This window comes from Phalacrocorax carbo (genome assembly GCF_963921805.1).
Source record: "Phalacrocorax carbo chromosome W unlocalized genomic scaffold, bPhaCar2.1 SUPER_W_unloc_3, whole genome shotgun sequence".
NCBI classification, from domain to species: Eukaryota; Metazoa; Chordata; class Aves; order Suliformes; family Phalacrocoracidae; genus Phalacrocorax; species Phalacrocorax carbo.
This window is the reverse complement of record NW_026990254.1, coordinates 1,763,827-1,784,323: the sequence shown is the minus strand read 5'-3', so window position 1 is coordinate 1,784,323 and position 20,497 is coordinate 1,763,827. Positions and strand designations below refer to the sequence as shown.

At 41.0% G+C, this 20,497-nt stretch overlaps 1 protein-coding gene across 3 annotated transcripts in view; it reads right to left on the bottom strand.

Moving 5' to 3' along the window:
* The window catches only part of LOC135310854 (ras GTPase-activating protein 1-like), a 137,524-nt gene that overhangs the window by 71,937 nt on the left and 45,090 nt on the right, over positions 1–20,497 (bottom strand). For all 3 annotated transcript variants that reach the window (XM_064439911.1, XM_064439912.1, XM_064439913.1), the window contains exons 5-8: positions 16,142–16,259; positions 15,195–15,226; positions 13,277–13,329; positions 12,392–12,542 (exon numbers count right to left, since the gene is read on the bottom strand). In XM_064439911.1, the coding sequence (XP_064295981.1) occupies positions 12,392–12,542; positions 13,277–13,329; positions 15,195–15,226; positions 16,142–16,259 (354 nt within the window). The remainder of the gene's footprint in view (positions 1–12,391; positions 12,543–13,276; positions 13,330–15,194; positions 15,227–16,141; positions 16,260–20,497) is intronic.

The window sequence follows — 20,497 nt, the reverse complement described above, 5'->3', positions numbered from 1 at the left end:
CTTAGGAAGGTTAGATTTCAGAAAGAAAACAGATGGAAAAGAGAAAGGGACATGAGATATGTGATAGGATAGGTATGCCTATCCCATCACACTCTCTAAAATCGGAAGTGAGACATTAATAAATCCTATTCCACATTTAAATATTCTTTTATTTCCCAGATAGTCTGTATATCCAGAAATAGGACTGGAAGTTTGTGGGATATCTGGAAAGCAAAGGACGCGTAGTGAACAATCCAGGCTCGGACTGTGTGGACTTAATCTGCCTGGGAACAAGAAGGCCTCAAGGATGTTGCGAGTTAAAACCAATGTATGTAGCTATTAATAACAGCTGTGATTTTGTAGTTCCCAAGGCTTACAAAGCGGCATGGTACGAACTTACTGTGGGAACGTGTGGGATGGCATTACGCCTTCCTGATAAGTTGCATTCCAAGATTGGCCACAGGTGCTACTCTGTCAACAGGGGCCGCATCCCATACCACTGGCGGGAGTGTCTTGTTACAGGGTAGCAAAACAAGGCGGGAGTTGACGATGCTGCTAGTAGCTATCCTTGGGATAAAGCCCAAGGCTGTGCTGACCAACTAATAATAGGCTTGTATATAATAAACAGTAGAGGCTTGTGTGTGATAAGGTGGTTGCAGAGCTATATTAACTGTGCTGTGTCTGTAATAAACTGGCATTTGCTTGATCATATTGGTCGTGTGCGGTGTCCGTGACTTCCACGTCAGCAAGTGGCACCCGAACAGGGACCCTTGGATCGGAGTTGGATTTTCTGACAGAGCCGAAGACGGAGGGTGCGGAAGCCGGCCATAGGTGAGTGCTGCCCCGGCACTCAGGAAGACGCTAGCGCAAAAGATTGGATCTCGCCCTGATCAGGCGGGCGGCCGGGGAGGAGATGGGGTCCACCATGACAAAAGAAGAGTCAGCAGTGGTTAAGCTCCTCCAACATATCCTTTCAGTGAGAGGGCTGAGTTATGACTCGTCTACCCTGAAGGCTTTGCTATCTTGGGCAAAGGGAAAAGACTTGATCCCCACAGCTGGAGCCGCCTTTGATGTATCAATATGGGAAAAAATAGGGGCAGAGCTGTGGGATGAAATAAGTAAAGGATCCAGGGAGGCGAGCAAATTCTCTACCGTGTGGAGGTTGATTAATGAAACATTGAAAAGCATGAGGGCTGAACGGCAAGCTGTGGCATCTGCATTTGTGGCTCTGCCTCCAGCCGACAGGTCTGCCTCTGCAACCAGCATGCTGTTCCAGGGTCCAACGATCCCTGCCGCAACCCCGGCTCGCGGTGCGGGGGGGGTCCGAATCCCAGCAGAAACTGTAGCCGCAGCCCACTCCGCCACACATGTACCATCACCAGAGGGAAAAGCTTCAGAAGATTTTCTACCACCACCAGATGCAACGCAGTTAGACAGTCCTCAGATTTGTGACGACGCCAATCCACCACCCCGACCCTCTTCACTGGTGCCGACCACTTCACTTTACTCTCCCGTGCCACCTTCTTCTCCACCGTCACGTTGCGAAGAGGAGGAGGGGGGAACAAACGGTTTGGGGGATGCGCAATTGCGGGAACTGGTAAAAAGGCTGGAAATTTTAGAGGCTCGCCTAGGGGCACCGCCGGAAAAGTTAACAGCTCCTCTGTCTGTGCCATGCCCCGGACCATCGGGGTCTAACCCGTTCGTCCCAAATGAAACACTGGGTGAGACCACTGCTCCTGCACCAATGCCCGCGCCACCAGCGTCAGCGGTATTTGGGCAAGGGCTGTTGACGGAGGGGCAGGAGACCCATCCATGTGATGGAAAGGGGTGATTCGAGATGCCATGATAGAAGGGCAGTTTTTGCCAATGGCATTTCCAGTTATAGTAGATAATAATGGGAGAGGGGTGTGGGAAGCATTGGATTGGAAAATGTTGAAGGAGGCCAAAAATGCGGTTACTCAGTATGGGTTAAAATCACCATATACTCAGTCTGTGTTGCAACACATTTTTTCCTCACAGTTGTTAACTCCTTATGACTCTAGGATGATTGTCCGGATGCTGTTGCCACCCTCGCAGCAGCTACAATTTTTCCGCTAAAACAGGAGAGGCTGCAAATTTTACAGGACTTAGTAAACGAACAATTAGAAGCAGGTCATATCGTGCCTTCTACAAGCCCTTGGAACACTCCCGTTTTTACCATTCCGAAAAAATCCGGCAGGTGGCGACTACTGCACGATTTACGAGCGGTAAACGCTGTTATGCAGGACATGGGGGCACTACAGCCAGGATTACCTTCCCCTGTAATGATACCTGAAGAACTGGGATTTGCTTATCATTGACTTAAAAGATTGTTTCTTTACTATTCCCTTGCATCCAGACGATACAGAGAAATTTGCATTTACGGTACCGACAATTAACAAACAAGAGCCGCCGAAAAGGTATCAATGGGTGGTGTTACCTCAGGGCATGAAGAACTCACCTACATTGTGTCAAAATTTTGTAGCATGGGCTCTACAGCCATTCCGAAAGCAACATCCATCCTTACTAATTTTTCACTATATGGATGACATATTGATTGCCGGTGAAAAGATGGCTTCGGAAGGAATATTACAAAAGTTAGTAGAAAACTTAGAGCCAAAGGGACTTAAAATAGCCCCAGAAAAGGTGTAGCGCCAAGGTCCATGACAGTATTTGGGCTGGACCATTACCGGGAGTGCAGTCCAACCACAGAAAATTGAACTTAAAACAGACATTAAGACCCTCTCAGATGCTCAAAAATTGATGGGAGACATTCAGTGGGTAAGAGCTGTTAGTGGAATCACTAATGATGATTTAGCTCCTTTAATGCCTCTCTTAGGAACCACGACCAAAGCTAACGAGCAACGGAGTCTATCAGTAGAACAGAAACAGGCGTTAGATCAGGTTGTGGAAAAAAATTCTAACAGCTACTGTACAGAGAAAAATTGCTGCTTTGCCTTTGCAGTTTTTGATTGTTAATTCCTCACCCAAACAAAAACATTTAGTAGGACTCAATGCAATTAGACAAATGGCACATCAACATTCTGGAATGGGTATTCTTATCTTATCAACCCAAAAATACGGTTTGTACACAGGTCGAGCTGTTAGCTAACATAATTATTAAAGGCAGAGGAACGATTCGGGAGTTATCAGGACAAGAGCCCACAACGATATTTATGCCTATAGCACAGAGCTATTTGGGCTGGCTCTTAGCTACCTCAGAGACAATCCAAATCGCTCGTGCCGAGTATCCAGGTACGGTTACTAATAATTATCCATCAGCAAAAATTTTAGCACTATTACAAAACCAGGAATTTGAGGAAATCCCTTGCAGGTCAGAATTACCAGTGGAAGGACTCACAGTATTCACCGATGCTGGAAGGAAATCAAAACGAGCTGCTATTGCTTGGCACAGCAACAACCAGTAGCATCATCAGCTTCTTACAGGGAATGCCACAGACTCTTTGCAGACACTCGAACTGAGAGCAGTCTTGTGGGTTTTTCAACACTGGCCTGACGACCCTTTAAATGTAGTCTCAGACTCACTCTATGTGGTGGGAACGGTACAGCGCTTGGAACGCGCCATGATCAAAACTCTAAAAAATAACACCTTATATATATTATTGATGCAGCTTTTGTTTTTGTTGAATCAACGAACGCAGACAACCCTATTTTGTGACACACATTCGCAGCCATCAGTTTAATCAAGGCTTGTCTATCGGAAATAACGTAGCAGACAAGCTAGTCGCTACTGCTTGGAAAAATCACAATGTCAACCTGCCCGTTCGTCTCATGAATTTTTACATCAATCCGCAAAGGTGTTAGCAAAACAGTTTAACTTAAAGCTGTCAGATGCCCAAGGCATCGTGCAATCGTGTCCAGCTTGCCAAAAACTGGGATTTGGTCTGGGTCTTGGGGTAAATCCTCAGGGCTTAGGAGCCTTGCAGTTATGGCAAATGGATGTCACTCATATTACAAAATTTGGGCGTCAAAAATATGTGCATGTCAGTATTGATACTTATTCCCATGCATTGTGGGCCACTGCTCAAACAGGAGAATCAGCCAAACATGTTGTGAAGCATATGCATGTGGCCATTGCTGCTTTAGGAACTCCTCAGGAAGTAAAAACAGATAATGGCCCTGCATATATTTCACGAACATTCAAACGCTTTTGCCAATTGTGGGGCATTCGCAGAGTAACTGGCATACCCCACTCTCCTACAGGACAGGCCATTGTGGAACGTGCACATGCTACCTTGAAATCGCTGTTGCAAAAACAAAAAGGGGGAGAACTGGCTCTTTCTGAACATCTTGCAAAAGCGATTTATGTTCTAAACTATTTGAGGCTAACAGGAGACCGTGACTCTCCTCCAATTGTAATTTACCATCTGTCATTGCAATCTGGACTGCAAAAAGCTGACTTGGTAAAAGTACAGTATCGAGATTTAAAAACTGGGGAATGGAAGGGTCCTGCAGAAGTAAAAATGACCGGTCGAGGTTATGTTTGTGTTTTGACAGACGAAGGCCCACAGTGGGTGCCTAGCCGCTGGGTGGAACCATGGAGAGAAGATCTGGGACAGCAATGGTCGTTGCCCTGAAGCATCTCCTCCTATCGTTCCTCTCCATTGTTGATCTCAGCCACTCCTGGATTTCGTATGAACCTTACAGATAACTCCAATTCAATTTACCAGCTACTAGATCGACTTAAGAAACTAACCAATGAGTTAAAAGCTAGCTCTCTAGGCCTTGATTCATGGTTAACTGGGTTAGGTATCTCAGGATGGGTAAGAGATTTAATTACCCACGGGCTTGTCTTATTATTAGGATTATTATTAACTATGCTAATATTAGGATGTGTCTTTAAGTGTTTCATGAAAACAGTAGAGCGCATGATGACTGGAGCCTGGATTGCTCAAAAACAAAAAGGGGGATTTGTGGGATATCTGGAAAGCAAAGGACGCGTAGTGAACAATCCAGGCTCGGACTGCGCGGACTTAATCTGCCTGGGAACAAGAAGGCCTCAAGGATGTTGCGAGTTAAAACCAATGTATGTAGCTATTAATAACAGCTGTGATTTTGTATTTCCCAAGGCTTACAAAGCGGCATGGTACGAACTTACTGTGGGAACGTGTGGGATGGCATTACGCCTTCCTGATAAGTTGCATTCCAAGATTGGCCACAGGTGCTACTCTGTCAACAGGGGCTGCATCCCATACCACCGGCGGGAGTGTCTCGTTACAGGGTAGCAAAACAAGGCGGGAGTTGACAATGCTGCTAGTAGCTATCCTTGGGATAAAGCCCAAGGCCGTGCTGACCAACTAATAATAGGCTTGTATATAATAAACAGTAGAGGCTTGTGTGTGATAAGGTGGTTGCAGAGCTATATTAACCGCGCTGTGTCTGTAATAAACTGGCATTTGCTTGATCATATTGGTTGTGTGCGGTGTCCGTGACTTCCGCGTCAGCAGAAGTTCCACAACCTAAATAAGCAATACTATGTCTCTGCCTATGTTCCAAAAGCAAACACAGGGAGCGTTTTCCTCAGTCTTCCTAGCAATGGGGAGAGGCTTTGGAAGAAACAGATGTGCCCAAGACATCAATACCTGGCTCCAGGACTGGTGACTCCACTAGAACTTGGGTTTCAATAACCATGGAAGAGTCTCTGAGACACAAGGCATGCTGAAGCCTGACAGAATCCACCTGTCCCAATGGGGGAAACACAGCTTTGCTCATAAGCTGGCAGGACTGATTGAGAGGGCATTAAACTAGACTCGATGGGGGAAGGGGATACCAACAGGATTGCAGTAGGTGAGCCAAGGGTTGGCATGGCATCACCTGAAGGTGGCAATGCTAGTGGGAACATTTACACTGCTCCTGGGAGTACTGAGGAGCACATATGAAATGATTCTCCACCAATGCATGCAGTATGAGAAACAAATAGGATTAAGTGGAAGTGTTGGTCACTTCCAGGAGCTATGATGTCATTGGTATTGGTGAGACTTGGTGGGAACAGGTCCCACAACTGGAGTGCTGGGATGGAGGGCAAGAGGCTGTTCAGAAGGGATAGGCAGGGCAGGCGAGGTGGAGGAGTTGCACCATATGTAAGAGAGAGGTATGACTGTACAGCCCTTACAGTTAGGGATGATGTAGTTGAGTGCCTCTGGGTGAGGATTAGGGGGATGAAAAACAAAGGAGATGGGTGCCTACTACCAATCGCCCAGCCACGATGTTAGTACTGACGAGTTATTCTACAGGCAATTAGGAGAAATCTCTGGATCAGTAGCCCTTGTCCTTATGGGAGATTTCAACTTCCCAGGCATCAACTGGGAATATCATACTGCTGTGACAAGCAAGTCTGGGAAATTCCTGAAGTTTGTGGAAGATAACTTCTTGTCACAAGCACTCAGTGAGCCAACTAGGAAAGATGCCCTCCTAGACTTGTCATTTGTGAATAGAGAAGGACTCGTGAGAGATGTGAGGGTAGGTGGCTGTCTTGGCCACAGTGATCACAAAATAGTTGAGTTTAAAAGGTCAGCAGAGTTGCTACCCTGGAGCTCAAGAGAGCAAACTATAAGCTATTCAGGGAGCTAGTTAGCAATGCCCCTTGGGAATCTGCTCTTGAGGGCTTAGGGGTCCATGAGAGCTCGTCAGTCTTTAAAAACCACCTTTTAGAAGCACAGGATCAGGCAAATCCCCTGTGTCACAAGTCAAGCAAGCAGGGCAGAAGACCAGCTTGGCTGAATGGGGAATTCCCTCGTGGAACTCAAGAGGAAAAAGAAATGGTATTATCTCTGGAAGCCAGGTGAGGCTTTGCAGGAAGATTACAGAGCTGTGGTTCATGTATGCAAGGAGAAGACACAAAAGGCCAAAGCTCCGTTAGAGTTGAAACTGGCCAGTGTTGTGTCAGACGACAAGAAAGGCTTTTTAAAGTACATTAATAGCAAGAGGACGTCTAAAGAAAACATTGGACCAATACTTGCTGAAGATGGTCACCTGGCTAATAGGGATGAAGAAAAAGCAGAGGCATTCAATGCTTTTTTTCTTCCCCTCAGTCTTTAATAATACTGATAGACCTTGGGCCGCCCAGTCCCCTGAGTCAGAGGACCACGAGTGTGGGAACAGTAGTGGCTTTCCATTTGTGGACACTGAAATGGTAAGGGACCAGCTGTATCAGCTGAATGTTCTCAAGTCCATGGGGCCTGATGGAGTACTGAAGGACTTAGCAGATGTTACAGCAGGACCCATCTCAAGCATCTTCCCAAGGTCTTGGGAGTCTGGGGAGGTCCCTGCTGACTGGAAGCTAGCCAACATTATTCCGATTTACAAGAAGGGTACGAGGGAAGACCCAGAAAACTACAGACCTGTTAGTCTAACCTCAGTACCTGAAAAAATTATGGAGAAGATAATTCTGGAGGCTACTGAAAGGCATTTAAAGAACAATGCGATCATCAGGCACAGTCAACGTGGGTTCACAAAAGGAAAGTCCTCTTTAACTAATCTGATATCCTTCTACAATAAGGTCACCCACCTAAGTGGGTGAAGGGAAGGCAGTGGATGTAGTTTTTCTGGATTTTAGTAAGGCTTTTGATACTGTGCCTCACAGCATCCTTCTGGACAAGTTGCCCAACTGTGAGATGAGCAGGTACACGGCGCGCTGGGTGAAGAACTGGCTGAAGGTCAGAGCTCAAAGGGTTGTAATGAATGGGGCTACATCTGGCTGACAACCAGTAACCAGTGGTTTTCCTCACGGTTCAGTTCTAGTGCCTGTTCAATATTTTTACCAGTGATCTGGATGCAGGAGTCGAATGCACCATTAGCAAGTTTGCTGATGATACTGAACAGGGAGGTGCTGTTGACTCTCTTGAGGGAAAAGAGGCCTTACAGAGGGATTTAGATAAATTGGAGCATTAGGCAATCATCAGTGGCATGAAATTTAACAATAAGAAATGCCAGATTCTGTACCTGGCATGGAGTAATGCCAGGCACAAGTATAAATTGGGGGAGGAGAGGCTGGAGAGTAATCCTGCAGAAAGGGATCTGGGGGTGCTGCCTGACAGAAGGCTCAATATGAGTCTGCAGTGTGCCCTGGCAGCCAAGAGGGCAAACCGCATCCTGGGGGTGCATCAAACACAGCATAACCATTCAGTCAAATGAGGTGGTTATCCTACTGTATTTAGTATTGGTGCAGCCTCACCTTGAGTACTGTGTGCAGTTCTGGACCCCATGTTAAGGTACTTGAATGCATCCAAGCAGAGGGCAACAAAGCTGGTGAAAGGGCTGGAAGGAATGTCCTATGAAGAGCAACTAAGGACTCTGGGTTTGTCTAGTTTGGAGAAAAGGAGGCTGAGGGGTGACCTCATCGCTCTCTACAGCTTCCTGAGGCGGGGAAGTAGAGAGGGAGGTGCTGATCTCTTCTCCCTGGTATCCAGTGACAGGACGTGTGGGAATGGCTCAAAGCTGTGCCAGGGGAGGTTCAGAGCAGACATTAGGAAGCATTTCTTTACCAAGAGGGTGGTCAAACACTGGAACAGGCTTCCTAGAGAGGTGGTCAATGCCCCATGCCTGTGTGTGGACAATGCCCTTAGTAATATGCTTTAACTTTTGGTCAGCCCAGGACTAGATGATCATTTTAAGTCCCTTCCAACTGGAACTATCCTAAATTTTTAAAAAAAAAAGGCAAACAAACAACAAAACCCAAACAAACAGAACAACCACATACCAACACACCCCCACCAAAACCACAAAAAAAGTAACATCGGGAAAGAAAAAGCCACCCCCAAAAAACCAAACCAAACCAAAATACCAGAAAAAAAAACCACACCAAACTGTAAAACATGCAAGTTATTCACAGAGTAGTTGAGATTGGAAGGGACATCCGAGTTCATCTAGTTCAAGTCCCTATTTCAAAGTGGGGTTAACAATAAAATATTGCTTAGGACCCTGTTCAGTCATCTTTTGAGTATCTCTAAGGATGGAGACTCTACAACCTCTTTGGGCACCCTCTTCCAGTGTTCAATCACCCTCAAAGTAGGAGAGAAAAAAAAAAAAAAAGTGGTTTGTGTTCAGATGGAATTTTCTGTATTTCAGTTTGTGCCCACTGCCTCTTTTTCTTTCACTGGCCTCCACTAAAAAGAGTCTGTCTCTCTCTCCTTTGCTCCCTCCCATCAGGTATTTATACACAGTGAATCACAGAATCACAGTGATAAGATTCCCCGCCCCTTCTCTTCTCAAAGCTGAACAGTCCCAGCTCTCTCTACCTGTCCTCATATGAGAGATACTCTAATCCCTTCATCATCTTCATGGCCCTTTGCTAGAAGCCTACAACACCTGGACTCAATATTCCCAAGCAGTCTCCCATCCAAGTACTAACTGGGCCCAATGCTGCTTAGCTTCTGAGATGAGATTAAATAGAGCATGTTCAGGATGGTGTGGCCTATAAGTAAGCATATGTTTTCTGTTTGTGATTTCATGACACACTGTTAGTAAAATCACCTGCCCCCCCAACAGACTTTGCCAATTTTTACATGAAAAAGTAGATATTACTCCAGTAGTCACCTACCTTATCCATAGAATAAACAGAAAGATCACACAAGTTATGAGCTTTACTGGAGTCCATGGGAAAATACTATTTCATTATATAATCAAAATAATTCACTTAATATGTATATAACATTTCCTATATATAAGGATCTTCAAATAGACAACTAAAAGACTACAGATTGGCTGTTTTGTAGAGATGATATATGTATAAGAAATAATGATAGCAGACCTCCATATGAGAGAGTGTAAATACAGTCTGTTAGTTATACTCATCAATAGAATTTTTAAGCAACTTATATACAGAATGGTGGGAGAACACACAAAGGGAAAAGGTTAGTGGAAATAGTAGTCTTCCTACGCATCACAGAACACTAGATTCTGGAGATGTGCCCAGGAATTTTTCCCCATGATCACCCAGAATAATTTTGGCTTGCTTTCGGAATATAGGCAGAGACGTAGCATTGCTTATATAAGTTGCAGACCTTCCAGTCCCATGTCTGGATATTCAAATTACCTGGGAAATAAAACAATAGTCAAATTTTGAGTTGGTTTCCTTACTATTCTTCAGGCTCTTACTTTTGTATGGAAAATCTTGGTCTATAATTTAAGTGACTATAACTGTAATCAATACTCTGCAAACAAAGAACAGATTGGCTTTATTTTATAATTTTCTTTAATCCCACTTACAATCACTAAAACAGCAAGAGAAGAATATTAAAAGAAACAACACTACTACCAAGGATGATTCTTTTAAAGTTCCAGTCTAATAACTAGTATCAAATTTAAAACAGATACCTTCAGACCATTTAAAGAAATAGCTTATTATTTAAAAAAAAAAATCAATGAAAACTGTTTAACAGATTAATTTAAACAAGCAGCACTTCTTCAACCTCTAGTTTTTCACCTTGAAGACAAATTCTACATTTTCAAGTAAGTTATAAAGAAGAAAAACAGATGTTCTCTCTGCCCCAAGAAATGCTCATAAATAATTTCATTATCTTGCATAAATTCATACTTCCTACGCTTCTGTTCTGGATTCAATGCTGTTTGATGCTTTTCAGCCACTTCTGATTGCTCCATACAACAATCCACCTTAGTCTTCATATATTTAAAGACTTACTCCTTCCAGCGTCCATTACAAATAAACCAGTACAAGAATTAAAAAGCCCACAGAAAGTTATTCCTTCTTTCCTGCTTCTTATTTATTGCCCTCTGCAGTAGATCTTATGGTAAATAATTTGGGGCATTTACCACCTTCATTTTGCATTCTTATTATCTTGGATTACATATCGTTTGAACTTCCAAGAAGTTTATCAACTTTCAGTAAATACTAACTTGGACAGAATTTGAGCCTAGGGGTATATTAGTAATTCCAAAAAAAAATCAACTAAAACTAGAAGTCTTTCAAAGCCAAGCAGATCTCTTTCACCAAGGAGGATCTTTGCAACCTAGGTACCAAAGTATTCAAAAATCCCTCTAAAAGCATATTATCATAACTTAGTGATGCTTAATCTTTTAATCTTGTTTTTCCATCCAATATCAAGGAAAGAATCTTCTCTAGGTAAATGTATTTTATATATACACTTCAAGTGAATCATCCAGCAGTGGGAAATTAATTTCTTAAAGTAATAACTTATTGCAGCAAGCTTCTGGAGTTATTAGTCTCAAATGGCTTTGCAACATTTGATAGTATAAGACTTCCACTAATTCGCTAATTAGTTTGATATCATCTAAGGTATGGGCTTTTAGCCTATCATCCTCCTAATAAGCCATGTAACTAGAGAATGGGCAAAATAAGATTTACCTTCATCAAAGGCTGACACTGCAGCTAGCTTGATTTTCAATGAGGATGTCTGGAGGCCAGACTGATTAGTGTAGAAGGTACTCAAGCAGCCTGTGTGTGGGATATACATAGGTTAATAAGGTTCCAATTGCTTAGTCTCAAACCATTGTCCATTTGAAATCATATGAAGAAGTCCACTGAACTTCTTAGGAGACCTCAACATTTTCCCAGACACACCAGCTGCTGGATCTCTACCCACTCAGAAGCCAAGCTGGAAATGGGAGAAATTCTCTATTGGGATGAAGAATGCCCTGGTTCTAGGTGAACATATCTGGAAAATTTCTGATTATGTGACAGGCAATGGCCTCAATTAAGAGAGAAAGGTGAGTTTTCACTACTGAGAAGTCTTGATAACCTTATTCATAGAGTTGTCACAGATTCAAGGATGGAGCTGTATCAATAGCTTCTCCCATGAAAAGGAAAACTTTTCTCTTGTCATTTCTTTTTATACATATTATCATATTTTTATACCCATGGCAAAACAAACCCATCCCAAGTTTCATCACTCTAAATGAATTGATCTGCACTTTCGACCAAAGTATCATTCACATGTTCTAAGGTGATTTAATGAATTTTTCAACAATGAAAATAGTTTTTCCCTTTCTTGTCAATACCCATTTCTATTATTTATACTTTAAAATCCGTACTGAATGTCTCTGATAAAAATAACATTTTCATTTTCCCCTTTCATATACACAAAACTCCCTCTTATAAATAGTAGCTTCCAAGACAACACAGCATTCTCCTAATTACAAGTCATAATCCAATTTATAGGGTTGAAGAAAATAATTTACAGAAGGAGAAAAATACTTCAAAAGAAACAAGTTACACTTAAGCTTTTGAAGGCTTAGATCATGCTTAGTTACAACCAACTACTAAGCAAGTTAATGAAAACTCTTAGTATATTCTTAAGAAATACTGAAATCTTATGATCATATCAGTAAGCTATCAGCAATATGCTATACAAATTCTTTAAAGAACTATAAGATACACACAACTATTAAAACTTACCTATTATAATATCTGCCTCCCATCATAAACTGATTGCTTGATGTTGGACATATTTTAAAACGCTGAATATTTTCAGTGGTCCGAAAGTAAAGTGAATAATCACCAGGTGTATTATCTGAAGGCCTCACAAGAAAACTGCACACCTGACCAACTGAAAAGATATCATAATACAGTGTTATTCACCATTACTTATCTTATTGTCATTTATGAGCTCTTATCAAAGCTCTTTCTGTAGAAATTAGCAAGAATTGCACACTTAAAGGAGAAAGCCTGATGTAAGATCCAACAGCAATCCCCATTCTTCACCCAAATGGGATGAAGTAGTACTAAACTGCCAAAGTTAATGTAAAATAATTTGGCTGTAGCTGACAACCTATCCCCACTTTTGCCAACTCTTTACAAGAGCATATGGTATGCATGTGGGAGGCCTGACAAAAAAAAAAAACCAAACAAAACTAAAGATTTTTGTTCTCATATTTAAGGCATGTTCTTTGACAGCATGAGTCAGAAATCTTGATGTTTTCATTTTAAAAATTATTACTTCTGAGGAGACTAAAAAAGTTTATAATACATTCTCCCACAAGTAAATAACAGTATTTTTCCCTCAGCATTTTGATGAAGCCCAAGGTATTTTATATTTTTATATATTACAAAAATTAAAAAATATTTAACTATTTCAATTAGAATTATGAATCTAACTGTACTTGAGAACATAAAAAAAATACTCAGTGCTCAGCCATGAGACTTTTTTCCAATGCAGTAGCAACCATAGGTCTGATGCTCATATGTTCATACAGAAAAAACAGGTTTTGCTGCAGTCTGTTATAAACAGGATTACTTTGTGTCATTCCACTACCACTGTATTTCCATCTGAAATACAAGTACCTGTCATCAGCAAATTGTAAGCCTCTTGTTTTGAGATCTTCCCATGGAACCATCTTAAAGATGAAGAGAAAAATTAGAAAGCAAGACTATCAGCTCTCTTTTTAGTTGTTGTGATATCTAAGGCTCTGACACCTATGAATTAATCTTTATTTTAAAAATCTAGTATATATAGATTATATAAGCAACTGTTATGTTACTCAGTCATCCCATTTTTCTACCAACAGAATGAAAAGTAAGTATCTACAGCTATATAAATAAACTCATTTCAATATAAGTGTCCAACACGAAGTTCAAATACAAGTGTGTTTAGAGATGAAAAGGCATTGTTTAAATGCTAGATAATTTGACAGGCATATTTGAAGTCAGTCTTAGATAGCAATTTATTTGAAGCATGAAATGCAAAGCTCAAACAGAGAGATTAATGTAAGTTAAATACTATACAGAATAACTAAAATTAAATTTTGCTAGAAGCTGAGGAAATAATACGTAGCTTTGTTAGACTACTGAATATCAATTGCTTTAATCTTCACCTTGCATCTTCCACAGACTCCTGCATTAGAGCATCATCCTAAAAAATACAGCAGTCTGTCCAGTCTCAATCTGATACCTATGATTATAGGAAACAGCTTGATATTGCATGACTATTCAGTTTACATGTGGCACACCACATGCTACATCTTAAGAGCTGTCATCCTGTCCTTTAAAGGAAAGATAGAAACATGGCCTTTCATTGCAGTGTGTGTGTGTGCACATGCACGTGTGCTTAAGTGTGTAAAAGAAAGCCTCTTTTACGTATCCAAAAAGAGCTCTAGTTCTAAATTGTTTTCTATATTACTATACAGGACAATCTCTGGCTATTGGAAGATTCACAGAAATCCCTGCCTCCCCTGGAATCCTCTGAGCAGCATGAGTAACTGGACTGACAGCGTCAAAGCTCTAAGAATCTGCTACAAACTACCTCGTTAAAAAAAAAAAAAAGTTCCTATATTTGAAGGCATCCCTACTACTGTTATACTGCTATGCCAAACTGACTAGCAGAACATTGGGGACCAGTAAACTGGAGCCACACGCCAATGATTTTCTTTCCCCTACTAAAAAAATTTAAAAAGCCACACAAAACAAAAAACCAACAGGAAACCCAAACCACACACCACAAAAAAAACCCAGAACACCACCACAAGAAATGCCTTCTTCACTCATCAGTCCTTTGGAGACTGCAAACTGGGCAATAAACACAGGAAGCAGCAGCTGCAATTATAGCAAGCAAATGGAGGGCAGGTGAAGTTATCCGGCTACTAGAAATTTTCTATAACTTTCATTTGCTACTCATCTTTGCTACTGAAAATAATATAACAATAAACAGTTTCCCATAATATCAATCCATTGTAAATTCTGTTACTTTTTTGGGTTGTTTGTTGTTTGTTTTTTTTAAATATTGAACAAGTTGGAATTCACTGCAAACAGATTATTCTGTAGTCTCCTGGTTTTCACTTTGTTAGCACGAGGCTAATACAGAAAGTGTTACTATTACACTATCAATCCTCTAATGATAATTTGTTCCCTCTCCTGCATTTAGAGTTGAGCAGACCTGAAAAAAGTTTACCTCTACAGTAAACTGTATGTACATAAAAACACCCCACAGATTGGAAAACACCACACCCTCCATTGTACATATTCTGGGTAAAGCAATCACACAGAGACTCATCCAAGACTTAATCACTGAAAAAACCATTAACATTAGGCATAACTAATATAGGACTTCATGTCAATTACCTATGAATCTTCAACAGCTAGTATAGAAGAAAAATCTTAAGAGCAAAACACAAGTACACACAGCTTTGGCTCACCTTCCCAATCTCATAGCTAAAGTTTAGTTATTTTATGATTTGCTTTTAATAACAAAAAAAAAAATCCTTACATTTTGCCTTCATGTGGATCTTCTTCTCTTCCCTAATAGGAGAATTAGCATATTATGTTAAGTGCATGACAACAGTATGCTTGAATTTAGAAAAGTAAACTTCATAGGTTAAGACCTTCTGTAGAAATAAACAGCACTAAGAAGTCCAAGGTATTTTTGAACTAGACAGTTTATTGCACAGTTCATGTAAAGAGGATTTTAACTTCATTTACTAAGTGGAAATTCAGCCATAACACATTATTTCAAAAGATTGTTTCCATCACTCTTCAAGTCCTTCTTTACATGTGGTAACTTAAATCTCAACTTTCCTGAATTTCAACCACTAATGTAGAAATCTACAGTTAGATACTCTAACACTGCCATTTCAATTTAGCCATTCACATCCTGATATAGATGTGAGAAACAGGTGAAGCAAACTCTAATAGCAAAATATATACGCTACAATGCAAACATCATCAGGAATCCAAAGCAATGGTGAACTATTTGAAAAGAAGACAGTGGGAGGATGGGGTGGGTGGTTTTGTCCATTAAATCATCTCTTCTCCTGCAGTAATTCAATTACATTTGGGTCACCTGATTAGCTTCCTGACTTAGCATAAGCCCTTCTAGGTATAATTAACACATCAATATACTTCTTATACCACAATTGGCCCTTAAAAAGACATACCACCGTGCAAAATTTCAGTCCATACATTTATGAATGATTCATAGCAAACAAAATAAAACAAAACAAAAAAAGAATGCAACTGAATGACTAGCAAGTTTTATTACACTATTTAAAAACTGGCAGATTCAATTACTGCAGGAAGGTTTAGAAAAGTACATAATTGAGGCAGTTAAATGCCACTAGTTTGTGTTTATTTCATTGTTAACTTACACACACAATTAATACTAAAAAAATAATCAAATCTCAGTTCTACAACAGATTTGCATACAAAATTACTTACCACTTCTTCTACCAGATCTTCAACAATAAGACCCTGTTCATCTGTCCGTAGGTTTGTAACCCACATCCAGCCATCTTCCAATTCATTATGGACAATAAACATATCTCCTTTAAGAAAACTTAAGAGAGTTACAGTAAGATTTATGTTAGAAGTACAATCATAATATAAAGTTTAATGAACACAATTAATTCCTCAGTATAGTTTCAGCAAAACATTTGAGGAAATCTAATCATGAAAGATACATTTACTGGTATCCCAAGCACACCATGTGGATTTTTCACACAGTTTAAGTAGCTATGATAGATGACTGTCCTTCTTTGATTTACATTTAGAATCTAATAGATACTTTAAAGTGTGCAAGGGACGCATAAAACAAAAAACACCACAACAACATTAAAAGATAGTAATATTCTTTTATCAAAAGGGATCACATATTAAACACAAGAAAAAACAATACAGATTCCCATAAAAGTCTAAAAAAATAATACTTGTATCAAAACATAATTCTGTATAATTATCGTGGTTCAGCCCCAGTCGGCAACTAAATACCACGCAGCCGCTTGCTCATTCCCCCGCCCCTGTGGGATGGGGAAGAGAATCGGAAGAGAAAAGCAAAAAAAACCTTGTGGGTTGAGATAAGAAGTTTAATAATTAGAATAAAATATTAATGATAATACTGATTATGATAATAATCATAACGATAATGTAATAAAAAGGGCATGACATTACATGATATAGAATATCCCTTTGGTCAGTTTGAATCCCCCCTCTTAGCTGTGCCCCCTCCCCTCCCAGCTTCTTGTGCACCCAGCAGAGCATGGGAGGCTAGACGTCCTTGACTAGTACAAGCACTACCCAGCAACAACCAAAACACCTGTGTGTTATCTCAACATTGTTTTCATACTAAGTCCAAAGCACAGCACTATGCCAGCTGCAGTGAAGAATATTAACTCTATCCCAGCTAAAACCATGACAGTATCCACCCCTTATTCCATATCATTTACACCATGCTCAGGTCCCATACTATCCAATACACTTTCAATAACCCCTACCCGCATTCTCATCCTTTAATAGAATATACAGATTTCATTTCTCATTCCCCTAGTCTATGGACCACCCCTGTAAAATGTCCGTGAAATGTCCATTGAATTCATTTAGTCCATGACTTTGGGTTCCATCTATTGTACGATTCTTTCAGAGAGGTGCTGTGTGTGGAAGTTGGCAGGGAAGGCCACTGCTCAGGGACTGGTTGGGCATCGGTCATTTGGTGGTGAACAACTGTTTTCATTTGCATCAGTTGTCTTTCTTGGGTTTTATTTTCCTCTCTCTTTGTTGTTTTTCTTGGGTTTTATTTTCCTCTCTCTTTGTTGTTTTTCTTGGGAGTTTTTTGTTTGGGTTTTTTTTTTTTATTCCTCAAATTTTTATTTTTTAATTTCTTTCTAATTATTAAACTGTCTTTTTCTCAACCCATGAGTTTCTCATTTTTACCCTTCCAATTTTTCCAATACCCCATCCCACCAGCAGGGAGCAAGCAAGCAGCTGTGTGGAGCTTAGTTGCAGGCTAGGTGGTGTTGTAGATGCAGCCATATTGGAGAAGCCAGTAGCTTTAATCTCCAGCGGTTCTCCTTTCTCCTGAGGATCTATACCACCTGCCCAGTATGCAACCCGTGCAGTTAAGGAATAGCTATGATTTTCTGGCGTGGAGGTTAAGAATACTCCCGGCCCCCAATAGCTTCCAGCTTCTTCCTCACTTAACATAATTCGGTCTCCTCCTTGAAGAGAAACTTGCCACACATACTCAACTTTTGATTCTCCTGGCCACCTTGAGAATTTCTCCTGTATTTGCAGTAACTCCACTGGTGACCATGGAATTGTTTGCACAGTAATGCGGGTTCCGTCATCATCATGACAGCGGTCTCAGTTTTAATCAAAGGTCTTAAAGGAACTGGTTCTGGCTTGGGATTGGGGGTTTCTGCAATCTCATCATCGCTATCAAGCCAAATATCCCCATCCCAGGTCTCAGGGTATGTACAGGGCATTAATCTGCGAATCTGCTTAATTGGGGTGGAAGGTAGCACTTTATCAGCCAATTCAACCTTTTCAACTGTTGTTTAAGATAATTATTTTTGCTCAAAAGTTGATTGTTTTCACTCGCAAGTTATTTTCACTCACAAGTTCATCAACTCGGGTTCCTAGTTTTTTGCCTGTCTCCCTCTCAAAGGCCAATGATTATTTTAATACTTCATTTTCTGATTTTAAAGCTGCATATTCTGCATTTGAAATTTGTTGGGGAGCAGGGGATTCCTTCGCTTCTTGCTGAGCACAAGACCAACGGGCTCCCAGCACTGCACAAATTACACCCTTACTGTTTGCTCCCAGCCTTTGCGCAGCCTGACACTGCTCAATGTGTTCTACCACTTTCTCTTTACTCCTCCAAAATTTTTGAGCCCACTCGTTCCCAGCCTGTGAAGGGGCACATTTGTGTTTTTGCAGCAATTTATCCATGGTAATCCTGCCGACTACGCCAATTTTCTGTTGCGTTAATAGTAGGAGTCTGAGGAGTGTCTAGGGAGAGACCCTACCATTGAGTCACGAGGTTCAGACAGGACCCCCTTGCTTTCTAAACTCCTTCTCCAAGAGGAGTCTGGGTGCGGCTAAGCCCAGTCCTAGTCTCAGACTTGGACAACCATTTATTTTCTAAGGGTTGTAGAAGTAACCACTCATCAGAGTATTTGTTGTTAGTAACTAACTTGGCAGCTGCCCAGGCCGGTTGCGTTCAATGAGAATGATCATGGCTAGATTAATGTATAGTACGATTTATTAAAGCAACAGATACACAGGTTCTTTGGATTACTGGTGATAGAATTGCTGGTTACAAGACACACACAAATACTAAGAAAATTAGTAACACTGCTAGGCTACAAGTGCGTTAAGCAAATATGAAGCGACTCTAATGCATTGGAAATTTAAAGTGAAGCTATAGAGAGTTTTCTAAGTTTTCCTGGGGAAACACTTGGTATAACCAAATGTTTTAATCTTACCCAAAGGCATCCCAATGGTGGGAAGAGAGGCTCAGCCCGTCGACTGGTCCCAGAAGTCAGAGTGGTATGCGATGGTATCTTCCCTAACACCCTCTTTCTCTTCACACATTTTATACTATTTTTTATCTTTCAGGTGGATCTTGAGTGACTGTAGTCATACATACCTTTATTATGATTGGTGTAAAATGTCCTCGCTTTACTTTTAAAGGTATAGACTAGAAAAATTCAAAGCGCATGCCCAGTGAGGGGTGGTTGCACCTTAGAGGCAGGTAGCTTTTGGGATGGAGTTGTGTTTTGGTATTATAATGATATTATAATGAGCAAAGTTCACCAAAAGGACAGCATTTTGTCAAAAGCACGACAGACTGTTGCCTCAGGGTAGCAAATACGCAGCACACCAGCTCCATGGTACCTCGAGTCCCCATTTATCACAGAGCCTGGCCATGGTGCCTCCACACCGCTCCACCCTCCGGACAAATCCTCTTAGAGTCAGTACACCAAGTTCTCCTGGCATTGCTGACATCTAAGGTTACAAGCCTAGGGTACTTCCGTGGAATGGATTTCTCACACGTCAGCTACACCCTACCCTGAAAGCTTCTTCCATGCTGTACCTTTTCTAAAAATATAAGTTTAATTTCTAATTCACCTCCAGCGATTATTCCATACTAGGGTTAAACCATGACAGTCCTTTTTGGTTACCAATGTGGGGCTCAAAGGGTTTCAGATAACAGATTGGACCAGAGTATATTGGAAGGAATTTATAATTATTATAAGTGTTAATAGTTGCTGGTCACAATATTGATTTATCTGTTCTCAGTATTAGTTTATCTGATCCGTGCCATGCTCCCTTTTTTGCTGTACATGTTAAAGACTGGGTTTGGGTAACCAAAATACTCATACTGGTATTTCTGCGGAATATTGTTTTGGCTTTTTCCGAGGTTAACCAACTATTTAGGAATATCACACAGGCCCCGCGGCAGTGTGGTTATGGGTGGCAAGGCATGTGGGAGAATATGGGCAGGTATCTAAAAAGGTTGTCACCTCTGATGGTCTGGAACTTCACTCCCAGATCCTGATGAAGTGATAGAAAGTTTGAAAAAAGATGCCCTGGCTATTCCAAAGAGGCAGAACTTATTGCACTGTGTTGGGGCCTGGCCAGCACCTCCTGAACACTGCTCAACACTATTGAGTACCCTCAAGGAGACAAGAGAGTCTCTGGAGCTGAAAACATACCAACAGACACTATGGCTAAACTAGAGACCCAGCCTTCAACTATATCAGTCACCTCTATAATTATAAAGAAACAATGGAAGCG